Genomic DNA, 11457 nt, shown 5'->3' on the forward strand with positions numbered 1-11457 from the left:
CAGGAAGTCAGGATCCATGGTTTCTGGATCCGCTGTGCCACTTGGGAGCAGGGTGGCCTGGAGCTCTCCTGGGGTGGCCCTTGATTGGAGAAGGTGAGTGGGTCTTAGCTGAGCGCTGGGGCCCCTGCAGGGGATATTCTGAGGTGTGGCTTCCGGCAGTGGGGAGAAGGCTGCCAGTTCACCTGACTGTTCCCCCGCCCTGCACACCTGGCCTGGCCACATGCACACAGAGAACTTTGTTATAAAAGCATCAGGTCTAAAAAGGGTGGCACCAAGTTTGACTTCTATTATTTTATTTATTATTTTGTACATAATTCCTGTAGAGGAATTAGAAAACGCAGATAAGCAATGCCTCCTCCCCACCTTAATCTCACCACCCAGAGATAATTTCCACTAACATTTTGGCATGGATTATTATGTTATATATTATTTGAGACTTAAACATAAGTATTTTATATATGTATTAATATATAGACATCTACATGCATACATATACAATACACACATATATTCATATGTATATGAATGGATTTCTATTACACAGACTGTTTTATATCCTGGTTTTCTGGAAAACCTAATCTTCCAAGAACATCCTTTCTGGTCAGTAGGTATCGATCTGCATTTATATCTCCATCATCACACTTAATGCCTGCCTATGTTTTGTCGCAGAGATGGGCCCTGTTTTCATTAATTAATCCTCTCTTGGTGGGTATTCAGGTCATCTCCAGGTTTTCCAAAGTGAGTGACACCCTTGGTGTATGCACATCTTTGGATCTTTTGTGCATATCTTTGCTTAGCTCTAAGAAGCAGATGTGTCTTTGTACATTTTAATAGTTTTTGAAACATTTTGTTCAGTTGCCCTCTAGAAAGATTTTACTTGTTTATACTCCCACCTGTGCCCTGTTTCTACAGGGTGCCATTTTCCCTAAACTTTTGCTACCACTGTACATTAAAAAAAATTGCCAATAAGATATTTCCTTTTTATTTGCATTTTTTAATTGCATTTAAGGTAGAACTTTAAAATGTATTTATTATCCATGTTGTGGAATTTTTTCATGGTTTTGCAATGTTCATCTTTTATTATTGATTTTCAGAGCCTTTTATGTATTAAGAATACATTGCAAATAATTTCTCCCGATTTTTCTTATGCTTTAAATTGTTTATGGAGTCTTTTTTCTTACAGACTTTATGAATTTATGGCATCAGCCTTTCCTTTATGAAGTGAGGCTTTAGAAAATTAGTTTTTAAAAGAAAAACAAAAAAACCCTGCCTTTTTTACTGACTGAGTAAACCATGTTCAAAATAAAGTTAAACAGACTCATCCTTTGTTTTAAAAAATAAAACCATTAACAAATACTAGCTTTTATATCCATGAGATTTTTCTTTTCCACCTTCATAATTTATTTTCTAATTATGTAATTTATGTCTTTTGAATATTTCTTAATTTTTAAAGGTAATGGTTAAGCACCTATAAAGTCACCATCCAGTTATCCTGTGTTTCCTTACAGTTTCTTATGTAGGTCATGCTGAGATAATGTGTGTGCGTGCGTGTGCGTGTGTGTGTGTGTGTGTGTGGTTTAATATTCTGATATTTGCTTAATCTATTGGCATCATATTTCAAATAGAAAATAAACATTCATTCATCTGCACTGGAGGGATGGAGAGCTATATGGGTGGGTGGAGACATAGATGAGTGCCACTATACAGTTGAATAAGTGGACAGACAGGTGGAATAATAACCTAATTAATGGACAGATATAGTGCTTAACAAATGGTAGCTATAGAGGAATGTAGATAGGTCAAAGTAGATGGACAGCTGTATGGAAGGACAGATTGATAAATGGATGAGTGGAAAGAAAGAAAACTAGAAAAAAAGTTATATTTAATGTTCACTTATAGCAACTATGCATTCCACACTGAAAAAATTTGAATCACCTTTGCATGGTGTTTGAGAATTTCTTTAATTTGGCTTCAGAAAATAATTTTTCTATTGATCTTTCTTAATCCCTTCAGCAGCCTGTGCTCAATCCCATTGACTTTATCAGATCATGATTAGATTAGGTGAAATGACATGAAATTGCTGTTTAAATGGGTCAAAGATAGTTAAATACAAGAATTTTCATATGGTTCAACCCAATAGTTGAAGGTATCCTGGGAGATAATGGATAAAAGGGATGATTAGATAAAACAATATAAAAAGATGGCTGCTTGGATAACTAGGTGGTAGATGAAAAAGACTGTTGGATGAACCACAGTGAGGTACCACTTCATGTCTACTGAGATGGCAATAATAATAATAATAATAACAATAATAATAAACCAGAAGAGAACAAGTGTTTTGACGATGTGGAGAAATTGCTGGTGTGCTGGGACATTGTTGGTTTGAGTGTAAAATGATTCAGCTGCTGTGGAAAACTGTTTGGCAGTTCCCTGAAAAGCTGATCATAGAATTACTAATGAACCAAGAATCCTCCTCCAGGTGTGTACCCCAGAGAATCGAAAGCAGGGACTCAGACATTTGTGTGCTAACGTTCACTGCAACATTATTCACTATATGAAGTTAAAAGATGGGAACAACTCAAGTGTCCATCAACAGATGAATGAATGAACAAAGTGTGGTACATTTCTCTTATCTGAAATGCTTGGAACCAGAAGTGTTTCAGATTTTTGATGCTTTTTGGATTTCGGAATAATTGCATATAAGATATCTTTGGGATAGGACCCAAATCTAAATACAAAATTTTTTTCATATATACTTTGTAAGAATAATCTGAAGGGAATTTTACGGAATATTTAAAATAATTTTATGCATGAAGCAAAGTTTAAGTACGTATGTGTGGAGTTTTCCACTTGTAGCATCATGTAGGCAATCAGAAACTTTCAGACTTTGGAGCATTTTGAATTTCAGATTTTCAGATTAGGGATGTTCAACCTGTATCTATCTAGAATGGAATCTTATTCAACCATAAAAAATAATACGGTTTAAAAAAAAACACTACTGATATATACAACAAGGATGAACCCTGAAAACATTATGGAAATCAAAATAAGCCAGACACAGAAGAACAAATATTGTATGATTCCACTTATATGAAATATCTAGAATAGACAAATTCATAGAGACAGAAAGTAGACTAGAGGTTACGAGGGCGAAGGGGAGGGAGGAACGGGGAGTTCTTTCTTAATGGGTGCAGAGTTTTTGTTTGGGGGATGCAAAGGTTTTGGAAATAGTAGTGATGGTTGTACAGCATTGTGGCTGTAATTAAAGCCACTGAATTGTGCAGTTAACATGGTTAAAATAACAAATGTTCTGTTATACATATTTTACCATGATAAAAACAATTTTAAAAAATTGATGGATCGCTGTTTATAGATGGTGTATGAATGGATTTGTACATAAATGAGTTATTGAAGAGGTGGGTGGCTTTGTTAAGGGTGAGTAAATAGGAGTGGATGAACATGTATATGAATGCGTGAGTAGGTGAATGGGAAGCTGTATAGATGGAATGGGAAACAATGGGTGGGGAGATGGAGAGTTTGTGAGATTTTACCTGTGGCTCGGCCATGGATAGAAGCTGGTGACAGAGGAGGTCACTGAGTTTTTCCTGAAGCTGCCCTGCCTAAGGGTGGCTACAGGCTGGCAGTGTTCGAGCAACCCTTGGCCAAAAACCACCTCTCTGTTGCAGGCTCCCTGCAGCTCGATCTCAACCGCATGCCCAAGCCAGCCAAGACAGCCGAGAAGTGCTCCTTGGACCAGCTGGATGACACTTTCCACCCAGAATGGTTTGTGTCCCTTTTTGAGCAGAAAACAGTGAAGGGCTGGTGGCCTTGTGTAGCAGAAGAGGGTGAGAAGAAGATACTGGCGGTAAGTCTGCTTCTCCAGCCCCAGTGGAGGGCATGGGGGCAGCTTCTTCCATATACATTGTCAGAAAATACATCATTAGAAAATACATGCTTACTCTTCCTCCTCCTTTCTCCCTCTCTCCTGTCCCCGTCCCCCCCTTACTCTATTTTCCAAGGCATTCTCCCTCTTTCCTCCCAATTTCCAGCCTTCTTCTCCTTTGAGGCTCACATCCCAGGGGAAGCCTATTTAAATCAAAAGACGACTCTGTTTATACTCTGTTCATTGGCTTTAATAGAGACCTGTGTCCCGGGTTTCCTCTGATCCGGGCTTCCTGGGTGAATGGACAGGGGTCATGCCTCTCCCATTTGAGCAGGACCCTCTGAGGGACCATCCTTGCTCTACTCTCTGAGAGGTCTGCTTAGAGGGGTGACTGGAGGGCCAGAGGGAACCGTCCTTCCCCTGAGTCCACAGCAGCCACGGAGAAGAAGTTAATCCCTGGAAGTTTACTTAGAAATTGCAGGCAGCCAGCCAACCCTGAAAGTGGTCCTTGAAATTGAATCTACTTGTTATATAAAGAATGGTAACAATAAGAAACACTAGTGCCCCAAAGGAAAAAGGAGAAAACGACATGCATAGATAATTCACAAAATAATTACCAATGTCTGCAAAACATTTTTAAAAAGATTTAGTCTCTCTAGTAATTAAATAAAGGGATACAGTAGTCCCCCCTTATCTGCAGGAGGTATGTTCCAAGACCCCCAGGGGATGCCTGAAACTGCAGATAGTACTAAGCCCATATTATGTACTATGTTTATTCCCATCTATACATATCTATGAGAAAGTTTAATTTCTAAATGAGGCACAGTAAGAGAGTAACAACTATAATAATAAAATAGAACAGTTATAACTATATATTGTTATAAAAGTTAGGTGAATGTGGTCTTTCTCTCTGTGTATCAAATATCTTACTGTACTGGCCCACAGGTAGCTGAAACCCTAGAAATCAAACCCAAAGATAAGGGAGGACTACTGTATTTTAAAATGTGGGGTTTTTTTTTTGTCTGTTAAATTATATATATTTTTAAAATAGAAATGCTCATTGCTGCTGAGGATGCAGAGAGAAGACAGGCCCCGCTTTTACTTCTGCTGGGAGTGCTAATGGTTTTATTGTGTGGAGGAAGCAATTTGATAACATATAGTAACAGATTTACCAATATTTCTGCCCTTGGACTCTGTCATCCCACTTCTAAAATCTCTTCTAAATAAATAACCCAATAACATTTAAAAATCTAGGTTCTGGGATATTTGTTGCAGCATTATTTATCCTATCAAACAGTTGGAAACAACCTAAATGAACCAAAATAAGTAGTTTACTAAATAATTATGGTCAACCATCCCATAGAATGTTTGGCAGTCGTTCAAAACCAAACTTTAAAGGCTAGACAACTACATAGTGAATATTCCTAAGTGAAAAGAAGCCAGCTATGGAAATGTATATTTCATACACCTGCAGAGAAAATCAGCTGTGATGCATGCAGATGTTAACAGTGCTTGTCTCCATGTAGTGGACGTGAGGGTGAGAGTCTCCCTTCTTTATACATTTCTGAGGTTTCCAAATGTTTTACGAAGAGCAGGTGCTGCGTTTATGTTCAGAAACCCTACATCTTTTTTTATTTTTATTTATTTATTTATTTATTTTAATAATGAAGTGGCCCTTATGTTTTTCCTGGCCTGGTTATTCTCCAGGCCACTGAGCAGAGCCTTTGTGCCCCTAACCAGGCGCTCTCTGTCCCCTCAGGGCAAGCTGGAAATGACCTTGGAGATTGTAACAGAGAGTGAGCATGAGGAGCGGCCCGCTGGCCAGGGCAGGGATGAGCCCAACATGAACCCTAAGCTTGAGGACCCAAGGTCAGTGCCCAGCCCCTGAGCTCCAATGCCCACAGGTCTGGGGGTACAGGCACAGTCCAGGAGGCATCCCATTGCATGGCCATGTAGAAGTCACAAAGCCCACACGGCTCAGAGAGAGGCATGACTCATCCAAGGCCACACAGTAAGTTAGCGGGCAGGTGACGGGCATCTTTCCAGAGAACACTGGGCTCAGCGAATTCAAGACGCAGGTGCTACTGGGTACCTGTTGGTTGCGTGCCAAGCATGCTATCATATGCATGTATACATCGTGCTATGGAACCTTCCCTGCAGGGTAGTTGTAATCTCAGCAAAGTTCAATAAGGGCATTCCAGCTAGGACAGTGGTGAAGCGGAAATGTTCTCACCTGGTCTGATTGGCTCCAGAGCCCAATCAAGGTCTTGACCTTACCTACCAAGCTGCCTTCCATGGGTCTCCTGTGGTGCCAGTATGACTTTCAAATGGTCTTTCAGCCTTCATTTTCCCATCTGTGAAATGGGGAGCCCAATCCCTGTCTTCCCTACATCACAGGCCTCTTAGGGAATGTGCTATGATTGTGCCATGGGGCTGGCAGAGCAGTGAGAGGCACCCTTGCCCAAGGATGCTGGGCTCTGCACAGGAAGAAAAGAGAGCCCCATGAGACACCAGCGTGCAGTCTGAGTTAACGGGGCCATGATGGAGACACAGAATCCTCCACGTACTTTGAGTTGTGGAGCTGGCCTAGGGAAAGGTTTTGAGATTCTTAGTTGTGAGAGAACCAGCTTCCTATGTTCTCTTCCCACCATCCTTCCCTGAGCATGGACCAGCCATGTGCATCTGAGCAGGTGGCTTGGCTTATCTGGGACTCAGTGGGCTGGGGAGCACTTTGAGGCACTGCCCAGCTCCTAAATCTGTAGTTTGTGATTAAGTCCTGGGTCAGGAATGGGCAAGGGCACCAAGGAAGGTGTCCTGGAGAGGGTGGCAGAGAACTGGGCCCCTGAGGATGCTTAGGGCTTGGCAGCACCCAGAAGAGGAGGGCAGCACAGGTGGGGGTGACACTGTAGCAAGGGCTTGCGGGAGACGGAATACAAGCGCAAAGGGCTAGTTTAGGGACAGGGCCTGGGCAGGCGCTGGGGGTGGACTGTGGAGGGCCAGGCTGTTGGACCTGCTGTTGAGAGCAGAGTTTGGAGAAAGCAGCCCTAGTAGAGGTTGCCCAGTTGACCTCCAGGATCTCGCTTCCAGGCGCCCCGACACCTCCTTCCTGTGGTTCACCTCCCCATACAAGACCATGAAGTTCATCCTGTGGCGGCGTTTCCGGTGGGCCATCATCCTCTTCATCATCCTCTTCATCCTGCTGCTGTTCCTGGCCATCTTCATCTACGCCTTCCCGGTGAGCAGGCCTGATGGCGCTATGGTGGGGGAACTCTGGGTCTAATGGGGGAGTTCATCATTGTCCTAAAAGAGCTCTCCCAGTCTAATGGAGAGAAGTAACCTCTGTCCTTGGAGAGCCCCTGATCTGATGAGGATACAGAGCCCGGCTTTGGGTGGTCTCTAATCTGGTAGGTATACAAAGTTCTACCATTGGAGGCTCTTAGTCCAGTGAGAGAAACTGAGTACTTGCCCTTCCTGGTGAGACAAAGCTGTCCTCAGCAAGCCCCTAGAATATGTAATCAAGGGGTTAGGAGAAGATGAGGCCCTTTGGGTTGTGGTGGGCGGGGGCCTTTCTGGAAGGGAGGTGTGGAACTGGGTCTGAAAGGAAGGTGAGATGTCGATGGCAAAGCAGAGAAGGTCCCTTTGTCTTGACAGCAGTTGCAAATCCAGAGGAAGGGAGGAGCTGGGGCTGGGAGAGCATCTCAGGGTCTACCTGAGGCCCTCAATAGAGTGTGTCCTGCCTCCTGCAGCAGGTGGGCATAGGAAAGCTGTTGGGGAGTGGGAGACTGGCCCAGGAGCCCTTATTCGGCTCGATGCCCATTTGGGTTTCCTTTCACTTGGTAAGAAGTCAGTTGATGAGCTTGCAGGTGGCTCATCACCAGTTGATGACCAGAGGTGGCTGTCGTGCCCCTGCTCTATGGGGCCCTGCTTGTGGGAGGAAGGTCCCTGCCTATACTTCCCCAACCCACACAACTCATCAGGGGACCCGGATCACCAGGGAGCCTCCCCCGGTGTCTCTGATACTTTAGACCTTGAAGGGGTTGCAGCATTCTCAGGCTGACACCTGATTTCTAATGCTCTTTAAAATTTAAAAGAAACCTTTTTAATATGAAAACTCCAACCCTATATAAAAGTGGAGAGAATGGTGGAATCCACCCCTTGAGGACCTTATGTTGGTGGTAAAGACGCAAACACTCAGGGAAGGAAAGGGCCTGGCTGTAGGCTGCACACTACTTCGCGCACACTCCCAATCCAGGGCTCGCTGTGATTCCCGCTTCAGGCCTCGGTCCTGGTCAGCACCAGGCCACTGGCCCAGAGCATTGTTCCCATGGCAGACAGGCTGCTTGGGGAACTGCCCCTAGGTGAGCTCTTTGCTCTGTGAGTCCTCCAGGAGAAGGAAAGGGCAAGACCCCCCCTCCCACTGTAGCTGGCCTATGCCTGTGTCTGCAGAATGCATCTCAGAGAGGAAGAGAGTTAAAACCACACATCTTTCCATGCAGTTCCTAACAGCTGAACCGAGAGGAGCTGGGGAAAAGACGTCTGCTTTGGATGCCCAGATCAGCTACCCTCTGGGCCATAGTGACTAAGGAGAGTCTAGAACCAGGGTGGTGACGGGTCTGCCTATAGGCCAGACCTGCTAAGCTGGCTGTGGTCGCCCGAGGCGCCATGGCGAAATGTTTCTGAGGTTCTGAGGTTTGTTGATCAGCAAAATCTGACTGTGGTCCAGGGTAGATCTAGGTTGCAGGGACCCGAGGTGTGTACCATGTGGGAGGCCTCTTTAAGCAAAGGAAGATGAGATGACAAATATAAGCTGAGATACAGGACTGTGGAAGGGTGTGTGCACATGTGGTGTCCTGTAGCATGAGCTGTCGCTGTGACCTGAGATCCGGGGTCAGGCGCCAGGACTTCTGCCTGGTGTTTCCTGCACAGGCGGCACCTTTCCCAGCCTGCCTCAAGCTCCACCTCCCATTCGGAGCCCAGCTGACCAGTGTTCAGTTAGCCACAGAGACTCTAAGCACCTGTGTGTGTCTGGGAGGTAAGGGCGTGTTTTGGGGATGAGGGAGAAGAGGATGAGGCCTCGTGCCACTGGGAGCGCTCAGTTCCCTGGGGAGACACTGAAACCAGAGAGTAAGGAAAAATACTGTGGATGGTCCAACGCTCTTTCGGGAGGCTCAGGCCATGGGAGTTTAGGAAGAGAAGAGCTGTTGCAGACTCTTGCCCTCTGTGTGGTCTGAGGACTAGCAGCAGCAGCACCAGGGAACTCACTAGAAACTCAGAGTCCCGAGCCAGCCCCAGCCTGCTGAGGGGGAATCTGCATTTGGGCACATGATGGTTGGAGAAACCCTGTTGGATGTGACAGAGCTCTGTCGCTGAAGTCAGGATTACCGACTCTCCCTGTGACCTTGGCAAATCCCTCCTGCTCACGTGAGGAAGGGGCTGCGCTAGGCCAGCTCTGGCCTTCTGTGGCTGGGACTGTGCTTAGGGGAGCACCGTCATCTTCCCTGGGTGCTGTTCATTAAGCCACGCCTCCTTCTGAAAAGCCAAAGGGAGGGGAAGGGCAGGTCCAAAGTGGGTGGCATCACCACCACCCGTGACATGCCTAAGCCCAGCCCCTGCCAGCTGCACCCTGCACTGTGAGGTTACTGGGCCGCAGATCTAGGCCTCCAGGGGCCTGGGGAAGGAGGCCCTGCTGCCTGGCCGGGAGAGGAAGGAAAGATTTCCAGTTACTTCCAGCCTGTGGTCCTTCTTCATCCCTGTGGGCAGGAGCAGAGCGGCACTGTGGGGGGCCTGGTCAGAACTCCTCCCTGTCTCCTGGCCGCCCAGCAGTGGGCCACGCTCCTTTGAGTTCTTCTGGAAGTTTTCCTCTTTAAAATATGGACCCTGCCTCCCCTCTCCCAGGGCTGGTATGGGGGTGTCAGATCCTAGATGAGGGGTCTAGGGATGAAGGGGATGGCCTGGGCCTGAGGCTGCAGACTGGCTTTGCTCGCAGGTCTTTGCTGCAAGCTGAGCACATCCTGCCTCCCTCCACCCAAGTCACTCAATCATTTGGCCAGTACCAGACTATGAGGGCCGGGCCCTGGTGACCCTCACCTGGCTTTCAGGCCTTGGGACAGAGGCTGCCCGCCCCAAGCCAGGGCCTAGTGGAGAGGGGCTCAAGGACAGGGCAGCTCCCTGCAGTTGGCCTAATCCCCCACCCTCTTGGAAATTCCCTTGGGAGGGGTACGGGGGGCAGCCTGTCTGATTCCTCTCAGCTTCCCCCTCGGAGCCAGCCGGGAGCAGGGCCAGCGTGGGGAGGCAGGAGGCGTTTGGCGGAGAAGGAGGCCCGCTCTGTTTCCAGAGTTGGCTTTCCCCGGCCGGCGCTGGGGAACATACTGTCCCAATTAGGAGCCCTGTGTTGTGTTGTATGTGTTTTCATGGTTTTGGAGGGGAGAAGTGGGGAGGGGAGGATACTGTCAATCCTGCAGCAGGCAGGGCTCAATCAAGGGCGCCCCGCCTCTAGTGCTGGGCTGTGCCGTGGGTCATCCACGACAGCCCGTCCCCAGCTCTCTCTCTCTCTGCTTTCTGGACAAGGGTGTGATGACCTGTGAGCCCTGGGCTGCCATGTGGGGGAGGACCCTGGGCCCTGCCTTCAGCACCTGTCTGACGGAAGAGGCCAGGTCCAGGGTGCTCAGAGTCCTCTGGGCAGTCAGCTGGAACCTGGGAATGGGCCTGGCTTAATGGGGGAGAAGACAGAGCAATTTGGGCAGCTTTAGCCCCCAGGTGGGAGGGTGCGGGTGGAGTTTTGGAGGGTATGGGTTTGCCTGATGGGCTGGAGCACTAGGCAGGGCCGAGTGTTGAGCCCCGCATGGGATGGATGGCAAGTGGTGAGGGCGAGGCCTGGGCAGGTGGTTGAAGAGCCACGAGCCTCCTCTCTCAGCCTCTTGCCTGCTGGCAGCTCAGCCCCGTCCTCTGAGCCCCAGATCCGGGACAGCAGCTCTGGCTGTGCCTGCCCCAGTGGGATCACCATGTGTCCCTGTCTCCTCCCTCCCTCCAGAACTATGCTGCCATGAAGCTGGTGAAGCCCTTCAGCTGAGGACTCTCCTGCCCTGTAGGAGCGGGCGTGGGGTCCCCTCCAGCATGGGACTGGCCTGCCTCCTCCACTCAGCTCGGCGAGCTCCTCCAGACCTCCAAGGCCTGATCGTCCTGCCAGGGTGGGCAGACAGACAGATGGACCGGCCCACACTCCCAGAGTTGCTTACATGGAGCTCTGAGATCACCCCACTTCCATCATTTCCTTCTCCCCTGACCCAACGCTTTTTTGGATCAGCTTGGACATATTTCAGTATAAAACAGTTTGAACCACACAGCAGTGTCAGTGTGTGTATCTCTACGGTACCTGAACAGGGTGTGACTGTGAAGGGGGATGTGCCTGGGTGGGTGGGGAGGGTGGACTGGGTGTAGGAGCTACTTCCGGCCCAGCCTTCTGGAGGGAGAGGCAGCCCAGAAGCAGTGGGTGGGGCCCTGTGGAACTGCTGCTTCTTTCACAAGACTGGTTGGGGGTGGGGTGGGCCTGGGGCTTGGTGTCTGGCTTGCCTTAG

General features: G+C 47.8%; 1 protein-coding gene across 13 annotated transcripts in view; it reads left to right on the forward strand.

Moving 5' to 3' along the window:
• DYSF (dysferlin) overlaps window positions 1-11223 on the forward strand; it is a 231302-nt gene extending 220079 nt beyond the window's left edge. For all 13 annotated transcript variants that reach the window (XM_025353665.1, XM_025353669.1, XM_025353667.1 and 10 more), the window contains 4 exons: window positions 3687-3865; window positions 5643-5752; window positions 6971-7118; window positions 10914-11223. In XM_025353665.1, the coding sequence (XP_025209450.1) occupies window positions 3687-3865; window positions 5643-5752; window positions 6971-7118; window positions 10914-10952 (476 nt within the window). In that variant the 3' untranslated portion in view covers window positions 10953-11223. The remainder of the gene's footprint in view (window positions 1-3686; window positions 3866-5642; window positions 5753-6970; window positions 7119-10913) is intronic.
• Window positions 11224-11457: the final 234 nt, after the last annotated feature.

The sequence above is a fragment of the Theropithecus gelada genome, chromosome 13 (assembly GCF_003255815.1).
Source record: "Theropithecus gelada isolate Dixy chromosome 13, Tgel_1.0, whole genome shotgun sequence".
Taxonomy (NCBI): Eukaryota; Metazoa; Chordata; class Mammalia; order Primates; family Cercopithecidae; genus Theropithecus; species Theropithecus gelada.